The sequence below is a fragment of the Salvelinus namaycush genome, chromosome 31 (genome assembly GCF_016432855.1).
Source record: "Salvelinus namaycush isolate Seneca chromosome 31, SaNama_1.0, whole genome shotgun sequence".
Taxonomy (NCBI): domain Eukaryota; kingdom Metazoa; phylum Chordata; class Actinopteri; order Salmoniformes; family Salmonidae; genus Salvelinus; species Salvelinus namaycush.
This window is the reverse complement of record NC_052337.1, coordinates 44039756-44062451: the sequence shown is the minus strand read 5'-3', so window position 1 is coordinate 44062451 and position 22696 is coordinate 44039756. Positions and strand designations below refer to the sequence as shown.

The 22696-nt window shown below is 43.0% G+C and overlaps 1 protein-coding gene across 1 annotated transcript in view; it reads right to left on the bottom strand.

The window, feature by feature from the left end:
• Positions 1–14244, bottom strand: part of LOC120025845 (guanine nucleotide exchange factor subunit RIC1-like) — a 67316-nt gene extending 53072 nt beyond the window's left edge. The window contains exon 1 of the mRNA XM_038970543.1: positions 13695–14244. Within this exon, the coding sequence (XP_038826471.1) occupies positions 13695–13835 (141 nt within the window). The 5' untranslated portion in view covers positions 13836–14244. The remainder of the gene's footprint in view (positions 1–13694) is intronic.
• Positions 14245–22696: the final 8452 nt, after the last annotated feature.

Here is a 22696-nt window from a genome sequence, read left to right as displayed (position 1 = left end):
TGAGGACTGCAGATGTGGCCAGGGCAATAAATTGCAATGTCCGTACTGTGAGACGCCTTAGACAGCGTTACAAGGAGACAGGACGGACAGCTGATCGTCCTCGCAGTGGCAGACCACGTGTAACAACACCTGCACAGGATCGGCACATCCGAACATCACACCAGCGGGACAGGTACAGGATGGCAACAACTGCCCGAGTTACACCAGGAACGCACAATCCCTCCATCAGTGCTCAGACTGTCCGCAATAGGCTGAGAGAGGTTGGACTGAGGGCTCGTAGGCCTGTTGTAAGGCAGGTCCTCACCAGACATCACCATCGCCTACGGGTACAAACCCACCGTCACTGGACCAGACAGGACTGGCAACAGTGCTCTTCACTGATGAGTCGCTGTTTTGTCTCACAAGGGGTGATTGGTCGGATTCGCGTTTATCATCGAAGGAATGAGCGTTACACCGAGGCCTGTACTCTGGAGCGGGATTGATTTGGAGGTGGAGAGTCCGTCATGGTCAGGGGCGGTGTGTCACAGCATCATCGGACTCAGCTTGTCGTCATTGCAGGCAATCAACGCTGTGCGTTACAGGGAAGACATCCTCCTCCCTCATGTGGTACCCTTCCTGCTGGCTCGTCCTGACATGACCCTCCAGCATGACAATGCCACCCGCTATACTGCTCGTTCTGTGCGTGATTTCCTGATTTTGACCCCCCCCTTTGTTCAGGGACACATAATTCCATTTTTGTTAGTCACATGTCTGTGGAACCTGTTCAGTTTATGTCTCAGTTGTTGAGTCTTGTTATGTTCATACAAATATCTACACGTTAAGTTTGCTGAAAATAAACATTTGACAGTGAGAGGACGTTTCTTTATATGACACACCATGTGTTTTAATAAAATCAACTACATGTACTGAATTTGTCTGATGCTCAAACACGCTGTTTGGTTAAATAATTAAGACACACAAATGACTCAAGAGGGAGCCAGAGATCAAGAAAGCCTAACAAGAACCTCTTCCTCCAGCTGGCCTTCGCAGATTCTTCCTTTATGCTCCTGAAGTTGCAGGTAATAGGCTACACCAGCAGTCGGCAACCTTTTGCATCTGGAGCGCCAATTTATCTTACCATTTCTACCAATCTGTGTGCCGGTTATGATTTTCATATGCACATTTTAATGTAACAGGCTGACACCGCTCGTGTTGCGTGCGAGAGCGTTGCAAAATAAATTTAGAAATCTATATTATACAATTACTGCGCGCCAACGAGCGTCTGTGTTGCCAAGGGCTAAAATAGAAGTCAGTTCTATTTGTGACACAGATCACGCTGCAAGTCCTGCCTCTCCCATCTCATTGGTTTATAGAAGCAGATACCCACGTGCCATCTCATCATTGGTTATACCCACGTGGGTGACTGAAAGATGAACGGTGGCGGTAATGCACCTAATTTATGAAAGTTGCCAATCGCAATATAAAGTCTAGAGAAGAAAAAGCCTGGAAGGAGGAGAGATGACTAGAAACAATTTGGTTGACCGTTTAATGTGTGGATTAATTGTCGGAGTAGAGGACCTTGTGCATTTCAGGTAAAATAACAACTCAATGTTTATATCCCAGGACAAATTAGCTAGCAACAGAAAGCTAGCTAAATAGGACAAATTAGCTAGCAAGTGCAAGCTAGCTAGCTAAATTGCCATAAATGTTTAATGCTTTTCGACCTGTCCCCAAATTAATATAATTAGTTCAGAGTTTGTTTTGATATTTTAACCTGCGTGTCGTGATCGCGTTTGGTGTGGGGGGACAAAATACATTTGTGCACGATGGAGTACACGCACAGCCGGTTTGGATTCCGTGTAACAGTTTCATTTATAGTCTTTGTATCTCAAAATCATTGTCTATATCTAAAATAAGTAACTTATTGCCATTGCCAGCTATATAAAAATAGCCTACATAAAGCAAACAAATAAGACCATCGCATAGTTGATACTTGAAACGTATCAACTATCAACTGGGTCAGCCCGAAACTCGTGCTTACAAACTTGCATAACAAAATTCCCGCACCAGTGGCACAACCCTAGGCTATTTGTACAAGGGATAAGAAGTAATGTTATGACATTTCCACTGGATCAGAGCATTACATTTTTCCCTTTACTACCAAGTGGTTATCGAAAGGCAGAGAGCTGGAAATATTTGTCCAATACTTTGAGGAACTATTATCATTCTCAATTGATTCTAAAAGCAGACTTAGTTACCTTGCTGTTTGAGGTGAAGAAAAACTTACTTTGAGAAGCTCCTCAGCTCATTAGTGGTGGTGAGATAAGACAATCAGAAACACTAAATCAGACATCCCCAAAAGGGAACATTTATAGGCCTAATTTGCGTGCAGGCCAGGTAGACTAGTTCTATTTCTATGCGTAATCAGGTCAATGTTACTCAACATTGTCAGGAGCATTATTTCAAACAAAAGATGACTGAAATGACAAAACTCGTAAATGGAATGAAATAAACAAGAACTTGTCTCAAGAATGTAGCATTGTTTGCACAATTCACAACCTATGTGTCCAGTCAGACAATGAGAATGGTAAACCACTGTAATAATAATAAATAATAATATTAAAATTAAAACATTAAAATTAAAACAAACATTGCAGATGAGATATTATGGGAATTAACGTTAAATGTAGGCTTCTACTGGTGATATATACTATATACAGTGTATTCCTTTCAAAGCACTTCATGGCTACGGACGTGAGTGCTACCGGTCTGTAGTCATTTAGGCAGGTTGCCGTCGTGTTCTTGGGCACAGGGACTATTGTGGTCTACTTGAAACATGCTGGTATTACAGACTCTGTCAGGGACATGTTGAAAATGTCAGTGAAGACACCTGCCAGTTGGTCAGCACATGCCCGGAGCACACGTCCTGGTAATCTGTCTGGCCCTGCAGCCTTGTGAATGTTGACCTGTTTAAAAGGTCTTACTCACGTCGACTACGGAGAGTGTGATCACACAGTCATCCGGAACAGCTGGTGCTCTCATGCATGCCTCAGTGTTGCTTGTCTCGAAGCGAGCATAGAAGTGATTTAGCTCGTCTGGTAGGCCCGTGTCACTGGGCAGCTCGCAGCTGTGCTTCCCTTTGTAGTATGTAATAGTTTGCAAGCCCTGCCACATCCAACGAGCGTCGGAGCCGGTGTAGTACGATTCAATCTTAGCCCTGTATTGACGCTTTGCCTGTTTGATGGTTTGTCGCAGGGCATAGCGGGATTTCTTATACGCTTCCGGGTTAGAGTCCCTGAAAGCGACGGCTCCACCCTTTAGCGCAGTGCGAATGTTGCTTGTAATCCATGGCTTCTGGTTGGGGTATGTACGTAAAGTCACTGTGGGGACGACGTCCTTGATGCACTTATTGATAAAGTCAGTGACTGATGTGGTGTACTCCTCAATGCCATCGGAAGAATTACGGAACATGTTCCAGTCTGTGATAGCAAAACAGTCCTGTAGTTTAGCATCTGCTTCATCTGACCACTTTTTTTTTTTTATAGACCGAGTCACTGGTGATTCCTGCTTTAATTTTTGCTTGTAAGCAGGAATCAGGAGGATAGAGTTGTGGTCGGATTTACCAAATGGAGGGCGAGGGAGAGCTTTGTACGCATCTCTGTGTGTGGAGTACAGGTGATCTATAATTTTCTTCCCTCTGGTTGCACATTTAACATGTTGATAGAAATTAGAACTGATTTAAGTTTCCCTGCATTAAAGTCTCCTGCCACTATGAGCGCTGCCTCTGGGTGAGTGGTTTCCTGTTTGCTTATTTCCTTATACAGCTGACTGAGTGCGGTCTTAGTGCCAGCATCCGTCTGTGGTGGTAAATAAACAGCCACAAAAAGTATAGCTGAAAACTCTAGGCAAGTAGTGTGGCCTGCAATTTATCACAAGATCTCTAGATGTTGCTGGCCTGAAGTAGAGTAAAATCTAGAGACTTCCTTAGATTTCGTGCACCAGCTGTTTACAAATATACACAGACCGCCTCCCCTCGTCTTACCGGAGTGTGCTGTTCCATTTTGCTGGTGCAGCGTATATCCCGCTAGCCGAATATCCATGTCATCATTGAGTCACGATTCCGTGAAACATAAGATTTTACAGTTTTTGATGTCCCGTTGGTAGGATATTCGTGATCGTACCTCGTCTAATTTATTGTCCAATGATTGCACGTTGGCGAGTAATGACGGTAACGGCAGCTTTCCCACTTGCCTTTTGCGGATCCTCGGATCCTCACGAGGCATCCCCCTCTCTACCTGCGTCTCTTCCTCTTGCCAATAACTGGGATGTTGTCCTTGTCGGGTGTTCGGAGAACGTCCTGTGCGTCCTGCTTGTTGAAGAAAAAAATCTTAGTCTAATCCGAGGTGAGTGATCGCTGTCCTGATATCCAGAAGCTCTTTGTTGCCGTAAAATACTGTTGCAGAAACATTATGTACAAAATAAGTTACAAATAACAGATAATAGCACGGTTGGGCGCCCGTAAAACTGCTGCCATTTCTTCCGGCGCCATTTTAGTCATGACGTGGTTTAAAAGGCTGGTAATGGCTCACAACACCATTATCCCAGAAACCCTAGACCCACTCCAATTTGCATACCGCCCAAACAAATCCACAGATGATGCCATCTCTATTGCACTCCACACTGCCCTTTCCCACCTGGACAAAAGGAACACCTACGTGAGAATGCTATTCATTGACTACAGCTCAGCGTTCAACACCATAGTAACCTCAACACTCATCACTAAGCTAAGGATCCTGGGACTTAACACCTCCCTCTGCAACTGGATCCTGGACTTCCTGACAGGCCGCCCCCAGGTGGTGAGAGTAGGTAGCAACACATCTGCCACACTGATCCTCAACACTGGAGCCCCCCAGGGGTGTGTGCTCAGTCCCCTCCTGTGCTCCCCGTTCACCCACGACTGCATGGCCAGGCACGACTCCAACACCATCATTAAGTTTGCAGACGACACAGTGGTAGGCCTGATCACATACAACGACAAGACAGCCTATAAGGAGGTGTTCAGTGACTTGGCCGTGTGGTGCCAGAATAACAACCTCTCCCTCAACGTGATCAAGACTAAGGAGATGATCGTGGACTACAGGAAAAGAAGGACCGAGCACGCCCCCTTCTCATCGACGGGGCTGTAGTGGAGCAGGTTGAGAGCTTCAAGTTCCTTGGTATACACATCAACAACAAACTAGAATGGTCCAAACACACCAAAACAGTCGTGAAGAGGGCACAACAAAGCCTATTCCCCCTAAGGAAACTAAAAAGATTTGGCATGGGTCCTGAGATCCTCAAAAGGTTCTACAGCTGCAACATCGAGACCACCCTGACTGGTTAAATCACTACCTGGTACGGCAATTGCTCGGCCTCCGACCGCAAGGCACTACAGAGGGTAGTGCGTACAGCCCAGTACATCACTGGGGCTAAGCTGCCTGCCATCCAGGACCTCTACACCAAGCGGTGTCAGAGGAAAGCCCAAAGAAATTGTCAAAGACCCCAGCCACCCCAGTCACAGACTGTTCTCTCTACTACCGCATGGCAAGCAGTACCGCAGTGGCCAAGTCTAGGACAAAAAGGCTTCTCAACAGTTTTTACCCAGACATTTTGCATTGTGTGCCCCCCCTAACCCCTCTTTTACGCTGCTGCTACTCTGTTTATCATATATGCATAGTCACTATAGCTATACATTAATGTACCTAGTACCTCAATTGGCCCGACCAACCAGTGCCCCTGCACATTGGCTAACCGGGCTATCTGCATTGTGCCCCGCCACCCACCACCCGCCAACCCCTCTTTTACGCTACTGCTACTCTATTTTCATCACATATGCAGTCACTTTAACCATATCTACATGTACATACTACCTCAATCAGCCCGACTAACCAGAGCCTGTATGTAGCCTCGCTACTGTATATAGCCTCGCTACTGTTATTTTTATTTCTTTACTTACCTATTGTTCACCTAATACCTTTTTTGCACTGTTGGTTAGAGCCTGCAAGTAAGCATTTCACTATAAGGTCGACACGTTTCAAATAAACTTTGACTTGACTGAAAGTATTCAGACTCCTTGACTTTTTGTTATGTTACAGCCTTATTCTATAGTTGATTAAAAATGTTTACCTCAATCTACACACAAAATCCCATAATGAAGCAAAAACAGGTCAGAAATGTTTGCAAAAGTATGAAAAAACACCGGAAATGGTGGAATGCTGCAGAGATGGTTGTCCTTCTGGAAGGTTCTCCCAACTCCACATAGGAACTCTGGAGCTCTGTCAGAGTGACCATCAGGTTCTTGGTCACCTCCCTGACCAAGGCCCTTCTCCCCCGATTGCTCTGTTTGGCCGGGCGGCCAGCTCTAGGAAGTGTCTTGGTTGTTCCAAACATCTTCCATTTAAGAATCATGGAGGCCACTGTGTTCTTGGGGTCCTTCAATGCTGCAGAAATATTTTGGTACCCTTCCCCAGATCTGTGGCTCGAAACAATCTACGGACAATTCCTTCGACCTCATGATTTAGTTTTTGCTCTGACATGCACTGTCAACTATGAGAACTTATATAGACAGGTGTGCCTTTCCAAATCACGTCCAATCAATTGAATTTACCACAAGTGAACTCCATTCAAGTTGTAAAAACATCTCACGGATGATCAATGGAAACAGGATGCACCTGAGCTCAATTTCAAGTCTCATAGAAAAGGGTCTGAATACTTATTTACATAAATCAAATGCATTTATAAAGCCCTTCTTACATCAGCTGATGTCAAAGTGCTGTACAGAAACCCAGCCTAAAACCCCAAACAGCAAGCAATGCAGGTGTAGAAGCATGTGGCTAGGAAAAACTCCCTAGAAAGGCCCGAACCTAGGAAGAAACCTAGAGAGGAACCAGGCTATGAGGGATGGCCAGTCCTCTTCTGGCTGTGCCGGGTGGAGATTATAACAGAACATGACCAAGATGTTCAAATGTTCATAGATGACCAGCAGGGTCAAATAATAATTACACGTGTTGTCGAGGGTGCTACAGGTCAGCACCTCAGGAGTAAATGTCAGTTGGCTTTTCATTGCCGATCATTAAGAGTATCTCTACCGCTCCTGCTGTCTCTAGAGAGTTGAAAAGAGCAGGTCTGGGACAGGTAGCACGTCCGGTGAACAGGTCAGGGTTCCATAGCCGCAGGCAGAACAGTTGAAACTGGAGCAGCAGCACAGCCAGGTAGACTGGGAACAGCAAGGAGTCATTAGGCCAGGTAGTCAATAATACATAAGGGATTTCTGTATATTTTAATACATTTGCAACCATTTCTACATTTTACATTTTAGTCATTTAGCAGACGCTCTTATCCAGAGCGACTTACAGTAGAGTGCATACATTTTATTACATTTTACTTTTTTTTTTATTTATTTTTTTACATATTACATATTACATACTGAGACAAGGATATCCCTACCGGCCAAACCCTCCCTAACCCGGACGACGCTATGCCAATTGTGCGTCGCCCCACGGACCTCCCGGTTGCGGCCGGCTGCGACAGAGCCTGGGCGCGAACCCAGAGACACTGGTGGCGCAGCTAGCACTGCGATGCAGTGCCCTAGACCACTGCGCCACCCGGGAGGCCAGTTTTCGCTTTGTCATTATTGTGTGTAGATTGCTGAGGAATAGTTTTTATTCAATCCATTTTAGAATAAGGCTGTAACATAACAAAATGGGAAAAAGGTCAAGGGGTCTGAATACTTTCCGAAAGCACTGTATATCATGTTATCCCTTTGGAGCGCATGCCTAAGCGATTTAGAGTTGTTGAACGGGAATTACGAGCGTTTTGGTGAACTGTAATATTATAAAAATTCTGTTATTTTTGGGCATGCCTCGAAGTTCAGCAATTGAAAGATTTAGGGCCTACTGTATGTTGACTGATTGTGTTCAGTGAAAATGATACATGATTTACGTAACATTATCTGCAAGTGACTTGATGCCTATTGTGCCAAAGTAATTAGTTGTAGAACGGGAGTAACGAGTTTATTTAACTAGGCAAGTCATTTAAGAACAAATTCTTATTTACAATGACGGCCTACCCCGGGCCAACCATAACGACGCTGGGCAAATTGTGCGCCACCCTATCGGACTCCCAATCACGGCTGGTTGTGATACAGCCTGGAATCGAACCACGGTCTGTAGTGACGCCTCTAGCACTGAGATGCAGTGCCTTAGACCGCTGCATCAGTGTTTGACAAGTGTGTTGATAGAACGGTAATAATAGTTAAGAGACGAAAAGTAGCCCTTGCCGTAATTGTCTAAGTGAGGAGAGGAAACCGCAACTTAATTAGGTCTATAATCAATAGCCTAACTGTTAAATATGCCTGGCTTTATAAAGCATCCGTATATACAGTACCAGTCAAAAGTTTGTGAATAATAGTGAAGACATCAAAACTATGAAATAACACATATTGAATCATGTAGTTAGCAAAAAGTGTTAAATCAAAATATATTTTATATTTTAGAATCTTCAAAGTAGCCACCCTTTGCCTTGATGACAGCTTTGCACACTCTTGGCATTCTCTCAATCATGAGGAATGCTTTTCCAACAGTCTTGAAGGAGTTCCCACATATGTTGAGCACTCGTTAGCTGCTTTTCCTTCACTCTGCGGTCCAAATCATCCCAAACGGGTTGAGGTCAGGTGATTGTGGAGGTCAGCTCATCTGATGCAGCACTCCATCACTCTCCTTGGCCAAATACCGCTTACAGAGCCTGGAGGTGTGTTTTGAGTCATTGTCCTGTTGAAAAACAAAGTGCAAACCAGATGGCGTATCGCTGCAGAATGCTGCGGTAGCCATGCTGGTTAAGTGTCTTGAATTCTAAATAGAATCAGACAGTGTCACCAGCAAAGCACCCCCACATCATTACACCTCCATGCTTCACGGTGGGAACCACATGCGGAGATAATCCGTTCACCTACTCTGCGTCACAAAGACACAGCAGTTGGAACCAAAAATCATTATCTAACCTGTCTCCTTCCCTTCATCTACACTGATTGAAGTGGATTTAACAAGTGACATCAATAAGGGATCATAGCTTTCACCTGGATTCACCTGGTCAGTCTGACATGTTTTGTACACTCAGTGTATATACTCCACATAGATAGGGTGGGATGTAGACAGGGACTGTACTGTAACTGCCCCAGTGGGACTCTTCGCATGCGGGGGATGGGTAACAAGGCACAGGGGTAGTAACTCTAAACCAAACCTCCCCCACAACCCAATTAATTCAGTCAAGCACAAACCCAGCTAGCCTAGCACTAATGCTAATTAGCTAGAATAACCCCAAGGGCCCGACTTCAAACATACATTTTCAATACAGTAGCCATATTACAAAGGTCTCAGATGACCTTGCTGCAGTGAGGATTCCTATTCCCATCGGAATCACACAGATAGGTCCTGAGAATAATATGACGGAAGAGGATATTCAACTAGCAGGCAGATGAAAATGCATAGGTATTGACATTTGTTAGGCTTAGAAGTCCTACTCTAGTCTCCTCTCCAGCTTTCCTCTTTTGTTCTCTATTGCTCCTCTAGTGTTCCTTAAAGACATGCTCCGGTACTTTGGCGACATATATACACTGCTCAAAAAAATAAAGGGAACACTTAAACAACACAATGTAACTCCAAGTCAATCACACTTCTGTGAAATCAAACTGTCCACTTAGGAAGCAACACTGATTGACAATAAATTTCACATGCTGTTGTGCAAATGGAATAGACAAAAGGTGGAAATTATAGGCAATTAGCAAGACACCCCCAATAAAGGAGTGATTCTGCAGGTGGTGACCACAGACCACTTCTCAGTTCCTATGCTTCCTGGCTGATGTTTTGGTCACTTTTGAATGCTGGTGGTGCTCTCACTCTAGTGGTAGCATGAGACGGAGTCTACAACCCACACAAGTGGCTCAGGTAGTGCAGCTCATCCAGGATGGCACATCAATGCGAGCTGTGGCAAGAAGGTTTGCTGTGTCTGTCAGCGTAGTGTCCAGAGCATGGAGGCGCTACCAGGAGACAGGCCAGTACATCAGGAGACGTGGAGGAGGCCGTAGGAGGGCAACAACCCAGCAGCAGGACCGCTACCTCCGCCTTTGTGCAAGGAGGAGCACTGCCAGAGCCCTGCAAAATGACCTCCTACATTTCCCCCCCACGCGGGCCAGCCCTCTAGCAAGTCCAGTTCGAGCCAATACGTTTCAGCCCCTCGCATTTGAGTGACAGCTAGCAAAAGGCCTACCTAGCGTTCTCCAATGAGGTTGCAGGGTGGGTGCAACAGCTCAAACGGACACCGCAGAGAGAGAGAGGGGGAAGGGGATGCACAACTGAATGCATTCAACCGAAATGTGTCTTCCGCATTTAACCCAATCAACGAGAGAGAGAGCGAGAAAGGACGCGGTGCACATATCTGCACATACGTGACATAGTATGCAATTTTCGGTGTGCTACTTTCAGAACTACTGGCTAAAAAGTATACAAAAGTACAGAAGAATCTCTTTAAGCAATAGGGGAGGCCGATGACATCACGAATCACCATCAGACCAACTCCTTCAATTCCCTACTCCCCGAAGTTTGCAGTCTAATAAAAAATATAAAACCTTTGTAAAAAAATTTTTTTAACCCTTTAGTGGGAGTATATTACTGTTTTTATACTTGGGATATCGCTTTTCAACAGTAGTTCAAATTGCTGGAGGACATCTTTAAGCTTAGGGGGAAGGGGTTAGTAGACTGCCATCCAGAACACCTCAAAAATCAGCTAACTGTATACTGCCTAATATGAAAGGAATGCCTGAGCCAGACAGACCTCAGTGGACCCCTCTTCTCTGTGGGGAGGTAGAGTTGCTCCTTCGCGGCCTCCTGAGTGGAGCAGTGGTCTCAGACACTGCATCGCAGTGCTAGCTGTTCCACTAGCGATTCTGGGTTCGAGTCCAGGCTCTGTCGCATCCGGCCGCGACCAGGAGACTCATGGGGCGGCGCACAATTGGCCCAGCGTCGTACGGGTTAGGGGAGGGTTTGGCCGGCAGAGATGTCCTTGTCCCATCGCACACTAGCGACTCCTGTGGTGGAGTGCATGCTGACACGGTAGCCAGGTGTACGGCGTTTCCTCCGACACATTGGTGCGGCTGGCTTCCGGGTTAAGTGGGCATTGTGTCAAGAAGCAGTGCGGCTTGGTTGGGTTTCAGGGGACGCACAACTCTCAACCTTCGCCTCTCCCGAGTCCGTACGGGAGTTACAGCGATGAGACAAGACTAACAACCAATTGGATACCAGGGTCACTCATTGCCCTCTTTACTGAGGGAATGATGCATTCTTGCACGATAGAGAACATCTCAATCAACCCCAACAAGCCTCCCTCTGCTGAACCAATAAACAACCCTCACTCAGCAAATGCCCTTATGCTAAACTGTCTTTCCATTTTATGTCAACTGATACCGAGTGCTGTTCTCAAAATCCAAATTGCGCTTGTGTGATTGCACACCAAACACCAAGGCCCCTCAGACAAAACCTCCAATATAATATGCAATATCACAACACATTCTACTAAATCAGTGTAATTGAAGAGGTCCCAGAGGTCTAGAACAGTGTTTCCCAAATCTGGTCCTGCCTGTCAACCGCCACCTCTTCCATATTTTCCTAGTTTCACAGTTAGTTAATTCCCACACATTTTGGCACGTGCAAAATCCAAGGTGCAGGGCAGGGTGACAGCAAGACTACATGACTAAGCTGCTCCCATACATGGATTTCTGCTTGGGCCAGGCAGGCCAAGCTGATGAGAGATGGGATTAGAGCCATGGGCTTTAGAGGAGTCATGGGGGGTCATAGGAGATGGCTGATAAACAGAGAGATAGGAGAGAGAAGGAACTGGCAAGAGGACAGAGGAGGAGCAGGCAGTAGGAGAGTTTCCCATGGAGGGAAACTGCTCCCATGGAGGAGGAAGGAAACTAGTACTGAAGTGTGCAAGAGGTGATCCATTTATGGGGCCAGGGGCAGAAATCCAACTTGGAGACTAGGAAAGTCCCAAGCTCAGACCTGATAACTTCTGGGGGAAAGGGACCGTCTGAGCTATAAACTGTAGATAACATGAATTTTTTACATACCATCCGTTATGGGATCAGTTCATGCCCAGCTGTTGAGGTTGACATGACTTCTAGATCAGATAGCCCTAGATCTGTGCTTTGGTGCCTAGTTCAGTCAGATTGGCTGACCTTCAAAGAGGCCTTGAGTCTTGGACATGCCTGGCTGCTTTAAAACACTAAAAGGCATGCAGAGCAAACAGAAGGCAAGGGGGGCCTGGACCGGCGACTAAGTTAGGGTTATAGCAGCACCCACATTCCTGTCCTGTGTGGACCTTTCCTGGACATCCTGTCCATTCTCTATCGTTTCTCCCAGTTTATGTTCAGGCCACTGGAGAAAATAAGAAAAACTGGGAAGCTCAACAGGATACTTCCTGTAAAGACAGGGAAATAAATACCAGCCTAGATTTACACTATATATGAATGATGTAATGCAGAACCATCTAAATCTGATATATTTGTAGCACTCTTGCTTTTACACTCTTGTGCAACCTAGTCATGGAGGCAGAGCTAATTTTACACCTGGGCTGACATAACTGTATTTGCAGATTTTGACATTGATGGTATACTGTGAAGTGCAAGAAGATATATTGTGATGTGCATGATTATTATATTTGAGGTTTACAAATCAAAACTATGCAGTTTGATCAGTTGAAAATGAAGTCTAAAATCATTAACTAAGCCTTACTTTACCATACTAAAATTATTCAATGCGAATGCGACTATAATATCGTTAATATGCACAGATATCGCACAGTCTGTAATGATTTAGTCATTAACAACGTAAAACGATTATATCAGATATTGCGATATTTGTAGTAGCATGATGATATGAGAGGAATGGGAAGAAGAATGACGCACATGGAGGTATTCAAATTCACTGGAACTCTAATTTACACATTGTTATAGCTAAATACATAACAATTATCTCCTTTAACTCAAGATAGTTTCATGGGGCACCCAGTGACTGTGAAGGAATTTGCACCAGAGCTATGGTAGGGTGTTAGGGGAGTAAAATAAACATTGCTTTTAAAGCAGAACTGAGTATACCAAATTATAGCTCTGATTTGCAGCTCTTACAAAAGCCGGCCTAGCTAAATACTTTGGACAGTAGCGAGTTCATTAAATATCATTCTTACATAATCCTCATTAAACTGCATTAACGTATTAAATATTAGTGCCAATAACTCAAAATGTTGTGATTTGCCATGTACTTATCTAGCTAGCTACTGCTAGCCAAAGTAACGTTAGTTTGGTAACGTTACATACTTTAATATAATACTGGACTGAGTACATGATTTGTGCAACGTTAGCTTAGCTAGCTAGTACTTTTGCCAAACAGCTGATGCTTGTTGCGCCAGCTACTAACGTCAGCTAGCTAACTAGCTAACATTCTTCCAAGTCCCTGTATGCAATGATAGCCATGACAGTTAGCTAGCTAAATATACCATGCCATGATAAAGTCGGTGACGAGGCAACCAGTGTGCAGACAAAACTTAGCTTGCTTGCTACTAGCTAACTGGCTAACAACTGTTAGGTAGCGGTTACCCAGCTCATCGGCGATTAAGTGGTTGCTTACCCGACTAAACCAGATGCTTAGTTGAGTCTCTGACAACACAGCGAAGTAAAACCTCTGTGAGTTGGGTTGAATATGAAACGGTTCCTCTTCACTTTTCAGTGGACAAAGTAGCCTCCGGGGCCAGCCAGTTAAAAAATACATGACGGTCAGGCACTCCGACTCGACACTCTCCGTGTCACCGGGCCAGTGGAATGGCTATATTCCCAACGTAAAATAAACGATGTTGTCCAATCGGTTCATGAACAATTTGTAGCAAATTCAATCCCGCGTAAAGTCGATTTTCAGTCAAACGACATTCGTCCTGATCCTAGAAATCCATAAGCGATTGAGATTCAATTAGGCTAACTAGCCAACACAGCTAACTTGACATAGAACTGTGGAGCTCCTCTGAAAACAAATCGCTTGCGCACACGGGACTTTAAGTTAAAAACAAAATGCAACAGTATGAGCGAATTTATTTTTGTTATAAAGGTATCATTTCTGCACCTATCTGAATAAACATGTCTTATTTTTATTAGCGATAATAATTTTATCTTCGGTGTCTCTCGCTGTCGCCATCTTTATCGATTCTAGCTAGCTATCCTGGATCCGATTCGCTATCCCATGCCTCTCTGCCCACCTATGTGAAGCTAGCCACAATATTGGAATTTACGGCTCGCCTTCTAAATAAAAGTCCCTCACTGAAATTAATGCAAATGTTTAAAAAATAGCGAAATCATGTCATATTTGGAATAAATCATGTTAAACAAGGTTGGAGATTTGATATATAAATTCAAAAGACAATAACGAATTAAGTTAATGGGAGAAAAAAATATTTTAAAAATCTGTTGAAATTGCACCGTGGATGTACTACACTTCAGAATTTCATTGGGGGAATATTTATTTCATTGTACAGCCTTACCTATGGATTATGGATTACTGAAATGGGGTATCAGTCTACTCAGTGACACCCACAGAACACAACTGTGAAGTGTTTACACATACATACTGAACAAAAATAAATGCAACATGCAACAATTTCAATGATTTGAGTTACAGATCCTTTAAAGGAAATCTGTCAATTGAAATAAATGAATTAGGGCCTAATCTATAGATTTCAAATGACTGGGCAGGGACGCAGCCATGGATGGGCATGGGAGGGCTTAGGCCCACCCACTTGGGAGCCAGGCCCAGCCAATCAGAATGATTTTTTCCACACAAAAGTGCTTTATTACAGACAGAAATACTCCTCAGTTTCATCAGCTGTCCGGGTGACTGGTCTCAGATGATCCCGCAGGTGAAGAAGCCAGATGTGGAGGTCCTGGGCTGGTGTGGTTACACGTGGTCTGTGGTTGTGAGGCCGATTGGATGTACTGCCAAATTCTATAAAACAATGCTTACCATAAGAAATTAGCAACAGCTCTAGTGGACATTCCTGCAGTCAGCAAACCAATTGCATGCTCCCTCACTACTGTAGACATCTTAGAGTGGCCTTTTATTGTCCACAGTACAAGGTGCACCTGTGTAATGATCATGCTGTTTAATCAGCTTCTTGATATGCCACACCTGTCAGGTGGATGGATTATCTTGGCAAAGGAGAAATGCTCACTAACAGAGATGTAAACAAATTTGTGCACAAAATTTGAGCGAAAGAAGCTTTTTGTGCGTGTGGAAAATGTCTAGGATCTTTTATTTCAGCTCATGAAACATGGGACCAACACTTTACATGTTGCGTTTATATGTTTGTTCAGTATATTAGCATCATAGCTCTTATTGTGGAACTTTGACTGTCGTAAATAACCTCCCCAGTCAGCCTATTGCACCGTACAGCCTCACCTATGGATTGTGGATGAAGCAAATGGGGTATCAGTCTACTCAGTGACACACACAGAAAACAACTGTGAAGAGTTTAAACAAATATTAGTGTTGAAGCTCTTATTGCGGGACTCTGAAACCACTGTACAGCCGTACGACACTAATATTTGTTTAAACTCTTCACACTTGTTCTGTGGGTGTCACAGTAGACTGATACCCAATTTGATTGATCCACAATCCATAGGTGAGGCTGTACAGTGCAATATGCATGCCCAATACACATAGTAGGTTGACTGGTAAGCTTAATGTGGCTCACTACAAAAACCTCTGTTAGCTACCTGGGATGCATCCTTGATGGAAGCTTAGGTGGTGTGAGCATGGCCACTAAAGTGCTAGGCAAGGTTAATGCCAGGACTAGCGTTTTGGCTAGAAAGTCCAATCTGCTTGATAAGGACTCCAGGGCAGGGCAGTATTGAAGGTAAGTCTACGTACTCACATAGGCAGGAGCTGCTTTCAGGAAGTCAACTGACTGCCTGTTGAGGCTAGGGTGTTTCAGATTAGATTGGTTTACAGGAGTATTTATGGTTCTGCGCCCAGATATCTAACTGATTACTTTCCCCATATTAGGGATGGACACAATCACAGCCCCAGATCAGGTGTTGCTAATGTGTGCTTATACAGGTTCAGGAGTAATGCTGGGAATGGTACTTTCTTGTATACTGGAGCACTCTGCCCATAAAAACGATGTCCTCTCTGGGCAGCTTTAAAAATAAAAGTTTTTTAAAAACTGTGGGATGTCTGCTGTGCCCATATGCATGTACCCTATGATGTAACTGCAATGATGAAATAGATTTTCCTCTTTGTTTTTATGTTTTATTATCTCGCTGTCAAACTGTGTTCAACCGTGCTCGATCTTGCCTAGACATCTTATCTCAAGAGGACCACAAAAAGTCCCAGACTTTGTGTGATATCCTCACTGAAATTACTCATGTGCATGTATGGCTTTTTCAAGTTGTGTGCTTGTTTTTTTTAAATGGTCAAATTAATAAACTAAAACTAAACTTCACAGTGCTTTCAGAGTCCCGCACTTTGAGCTACGATGCAAATATTGGTGTAAATTCTTCACAGTTGTGTTCTGTGGGTGTCACTGAGTTCACTGATACCCCATTTCATTGATCAACAATCCATAGGTAAGGCTATATAGTGGAATAAGTATGCCCCCAATGCAATTCTGAAGTCTAATACACAATGTGCGATTTTAAATATTGTCAAATAACATTTTCAAATTAACTATTGTCTTTTGTTGAATTTATATAACGTTCCAAACTTGTTTAGGATTAGCTAGTCCAAATGACACGATTGCACTATTTGTAGCCATTTACGGTCGACTTTTATTTTGAAGTCGACCGTAAATTCCACTATTATGGCTAATCCTTATTGTGGCTATTTCACATAGGTTCCCCCGCCCGGTGTGAAGTTTGCGTCGAACGAGATGTTGATATCTGACTTCATTTTCTCGTGAACTTCAAATTTGAATGGCTCATTGCTGCTCTCTGATGGTAATATGTGGAGATTGCAAACACGGATCCCAAACCGGCTGCGCGCGTGCGCCATCGTACATACATTTATTTTGTCCCCGCACACCAAACGCGATCACGACACGCAGGTTAAAATATCAAAACAAACTCTGAAACAATTACATTCATTTGGGGACAGGTCGAAAATCATTAAACATGTATGGCAATTTAGCTAGCTAGTTTGCACTTGCTAGCTTGCTGTTGCTAGCTAATTTGTCCTGGGATATAAACATTGAGTTGTTATTTTACCTGAAATGCACAAGGTCCTCTACTCCGACAATGAATCCACACATAAAACAGTCAACCGAATCGTTTCTAGTTATCTCTCCTCCTTCCAGGCTTTTCCTTCTCTGGACTTTATATTGCGATTGGCAACTTTCATAAATTAGGTGCATTACCGCCACTGACCTAGTTCGTCTTTCAGTGACCCAAGTGGGTATAATCAATGAGGAGATGGCACGTGGGTACCTGCTTCTATAAACCAATGAGAAGATGGGAGAGGCAGGACTTGCACCGCAATTCTTCTGAAAGATGTTGGGATGTCATGTGTCCTACTTACTGTATATCAGTACACTGATAACTTAAGCACCACGAAACTTCTATTTGATCAAATAAGTAGCAAATAAGCCATACATTTTTGTTGTTGACCAAAATCGACACTCATTGACCACCATGCAAAAACTCCTTGCTTGGTCGGCGAAACCAAAAAAACACCCTGCTTTTATTTTTAGTCCCCATCTTTCTTATGTAACCACACCAAACATAATATATCACACTAAATGGAGTGCCTCGATTTACGTACAGAATAATACGAAATGCTCTGAGACCAGGTTGATAAAGAAAGTACCAAAACACCTTGATATAGGGGAGGCGCATGCAAGCAGATGAGGGAATTTGGCTAGGATCTAAGAATTTATATAGTAAAACCTGCAAAAGACCTGCACAAAAAACTTAGCTCAGTTTCTGATATTTGACTGCACACAGTGTACAGTAAATATAAAGAGGATGGGCTGACGTGGTTTTGTGTTGAAGAAGGGCAAATAGTGGGTATTCTGCCAGTCATGGTAAATATTTACTAGGGATGTAGTCTTGCCGTAGGGCGGAGGAGTGGCGCTCCCCCAAAAAATTCAAATTGAGAATATACGGAGCTGGTAAAAATATTTCTGGAGAATTACCTGAAAAGTGTGCTCAACTAGGCAGGATATAGGCCTATGTTTTGATTGAAACAAAAATTGGCCTAAAAGAAACGCTAATAGTTTGTTAACACCATAAGCTGTAGCCCTTTCCTGAAGTCATATGACCAAATCGCCCTCTAGTGGCCTCATGGGTGGAATGTTATAAAAAAAAATCTTCGGAATTTCATAATTAATAAAAATGTAATAATTAAATGCCGGACGCCCAGTGTTTCTATATCAAACGGTTTTGTTATATTTCAGTCTTCTGTGATGTAGAGTGCATTCAGAAAGTATTTAGACTCCTTGACTTTTTCCATATTTTGTTACATTACAGCCTTATTCTAAAATGTATTAAATCGTTTTTTCCCCCCTCAATCTACACACAATACCCAATAATGACAAAGCAAAAAACGTTTTTTGAAATTTTGCATATCAACAAAAAAACGTGCAAAATCACATTTACATAAGTAGTCAGACCCTTTACTCACTACTTTGTTGAAGCACCTTTGACAGCCATTAAAGACTCAAGTCTTCTTGGGTATGACGCTACAAGCTTGGTGCACCTGTATTTGGGGAGATTCTCCCATTCTTCTCTGCAGATCCTCTCAAGCTCTGCCAGGTTGGATGGGGAGCGTCGCTGCACAGCTATTTTCAGGTCTCTCCAGAGATGTTCGATCAGGTTAAATTCCAGGCTCTGGCTAGGCCACTCAAGGACAATCAGAGACTTGTCCCGAAGCCACTCCTGTGTTGTCTTGTTGGAAGATGAACCTTCCAACAAGACCAGAGAATCTTGTTTCTCGTGTTCTGAGAGTTCTTTAGATGCCTTTTGGAAAATTCCAAGCGTGCTGTCATATATACCTTATACCTTATACCTTACTGAGGAGTGGCTTATGTCTGGCCACTCTATCATAAAGGCCTGATGGTTGTCCTTCTGGAAGGTTCTCCCATCTCCACAGAGGAACTCTGGAGCTCTGTCAGAGTGACCATCTTGGTGGTTCCAAACTTCTTCCATTTAAGAATGATGGAGGACACTGTGTTCTTGGGGACCTTCAATGCTGCAGAAATGTTTTGGTACCCTTCCCCAGATCTGTGCCTCGACACAATCCTGTTTCGGCGCTGTACAGACAATTCCTTCAACCTCATGGCTTGGTTTTCGCTCTGACATGACCTGTCAACTGTGGGACCTTATATAGACAGGTGTGTGCCTTTCTAAATTATGTCCAATCAATTGAATTTACCACAGGTGGACTCCAATCAAGTTGTAGAAACATCTCAAGGATGATCAATAGAAACAGGATGCACCTGAGCTCAATTTCGAGTCTCATTGTAAAGGGTCTGAGAATACATATGTAAATAAGGTATGTGTTTTTTATGTTATTATACATTTTCCAAAAATTCTAAAAACCTGTTTTCCCCTTTGTCATTATTGGGTATTGTGTGTAAATTGATGAGGAATTTGTTTTATTTAATCCATTTTAGAATAAGACTATAACATAACAAAATGTGGAAAAAGGGAAGGCGTCTGAATACTTTCCGAATACACAGTATATAAAGTGTAATATTGGGATGCAAACTCTAAATTGAATACATTTTAACTCTATATCTGACATGGTACATGTGTCTACTTTTTTTAAGCTCATAACCATGTGTGAGATGTATACTTTTGTTTCAAAGTACATATGTTTAAGATTACCGATAAGCACTTTGTGTGACCCTGATTTAGCCCACGGAAGTAAAATATTTAAATGCATATTCCCATGAAACTGACTGAGATCAAATGATTGGCATGCAGTTTGGACATTTCACCGGAAAAATGTAAAGAAATATAATTCACGATTGACCGTGAGCTCCGGATTAATAATATACATTTTTCTTCTGACAATACAGTTGAAGTCGGAAGTTTACATACACCTTGGTCAATTACATTTAAACTCAGTTTTTCACAATTCCTGACTTTTAATCCAAGTAAAAATTCCCTGTTTTAGGTCAGTTAGGATCACCACTTTATTTTAAGAATGTGAAATGTCAGAAAAATAGTTGAGAGAATGATTTATTTCAGCTTTTATTTCTTTCATCACATTACCAGTGGGTCAGAAGTTTACATACACTCAATTAGTATTTGGTAGCATTGCCTTTAAATTGTTTTACTTGAGTCAAACGTTTCGGGTAGCCTTCCACCAGCTTCCCACAATAAGTTGGGTGAATTTTGGCCAATTCCTCCTGACAGAGCTGGTGTAACTGAGTCAGGTTTGTAGGCCTCCTTGCTCGCACACACTTTTTCAGTTCTGCCCACAAATGTTCTATAGGATTGAGGTCAGGGCTTTGTGATGGCCACTCCAATACCTTGACTTTGTTGTCCTTAAGTCATTTTGCCACAACTTTGGAAGTATGCTTGGGGTCATTGTCCATTTGGAAGACCCATTTGCGACCAAGCTTTAACTTCCAGACTGATGTCTTGAGATGTTGCTTCAATATATCCACATAATTTTCATTCCTCATGATGCCATCTATTTTGTGAAGTGCACCACTCCCTCCTGCAGCAAAGCACCCCCACAACATGATGTTGTCACCCCCATGCTTCACGGTTGAGATGGTGTTCTTCGGCTTGCAAGCCTCCCCCTTTTTCCTCCAAACATAACGATGATCATTATGGCCAAACTGTTCCATTTTTGTTTCATCAGACCAGAGGAATTTCTCCAAAAAGTCTTTGTCCCCATGTGCAGTTGCAAACCATAGTCTGGCTTTTTCGTGGCGGTTTTGGAGCAGTGGCTTCTTCCTTGCTGAGCGGCCTTTCAGGTTATGTCGATATAGGACTCGTTTTACTGTGGATATAGATACTGTTGTACCTGTTTTCTCCAGCATATTCACAAGGTCTTTAGCTGTTGTTCTGGGATTGATTTGCTTTGCACATCTCTAGGAGAAAGAACGCATCTCCTTCCTGAGCGGTATGACGGCTGCGTGGTCCCATGGTGTTTATACTTGCGTACTATTGTTTGTATAGGTGAACGTGGTACCTTCAGGCGTTTGGAAATTGCTCCCAAGGATGAACCAGACTTGTGGAGGTTTCCAAAACATCTTTTGAGGTCCTGGCTGATTTCTTTTGATTTTCCCATGATGTCAAGCAAAGAGGCACTGAGTTTGAAGGTAGGCCTTGAAATACATCCACAGGTACACCTCCAATTGACTCAAATGATGTCAATTAGCCTATCAGAAGCTTCTAAAGCCATGACATAATTTTCTGGAATTTTCCAAGCTGTTTAAAGGCACAGTCAACTTAGTGTATGTAAACTTCTGACCCACTGGAATTGTGATACGGTGAATTATAAGTGAAATAATCTGTCTGTGAACAATTGTTGGAAAAATGACTTGTGTCATGCACAAAGTAGATGTCCTAACTGACTTGCCAAAACTGTAGTTTGTTAACAAGACATTTGTGGAGTGGTTGAAAAACGAGTTTTAATGACTCCAACCTAAGTGTATGTAAACTTCCGACTTCAACTGTATGTGTGGGCATAGGAAAACATTGCAATTGGAGGATGCATTTTATGCATAGGCTTATTCTACAATGATATTCAATAGGCTGCATCCATCAGTACAAACTTTGATTGAGAAATGACATCATAAAAAAGTGTGCTCTACTTAGGCTCATTTAGCTATTTGACCACTGTAGGTATCCCCCAAAATACATAGAAATGCCGTGAAATGCATTGAATAACACATAAATGGTAAAACAGACAGTCAAAAAATGTATCACAATGAATAAGGTTTTGAAATGTCTGTCCTATATCAAGAAAACATATGAAAGCTCAGGAAATATTTTCATTTTTTGGACACATATTTAACCCCTTTTTTTGTTGGCACAAAACTACTTCCATAATTTAAAAAAAACGGTAACAGGTTACTTTCAGACGAGTCCCGTGATGTAGAGCAAAATAGAAAAAAACGTTGTGTTCATGAGTCTCCCCTTTCCATAGTGGGGTTTGTAGCCCAAACAGTTCGGACGCTACAGACGTGTACAACACATAAAATAGATATATGTATTTTAGATTAGCTCTGATGACTCATGTATCCATTTGTTACATTGCTGGCGTATGGGCTTCCTGACTACCAAGCTCTTATGTGATGATGTCAGGCATTTATTCACAAACCCCACATACATTACATAAATAACTCTTGATTTATTCTAGCCTCAGAAGCCCAGGCTTGACTCCCATTTTGAGCCGAGCATTGCAATAATGAGTAATGACCACTAATGGGTGCTCTACACAGTGGAGGTCAGAGGCACTGGAAACCGCCAGACTTTTCAGTAGGATAATCGTACTTTGGTGGTTAGTTTAATGCAACAACAGAGCATGTTGACCAGTAATTCACTGCACACACTGTTTCATTTGTTTGAAATGCAGAGGAAAGAGAGCATTTTAATTGTCATCCTTATGATTATGCACAGAAGAAAAAT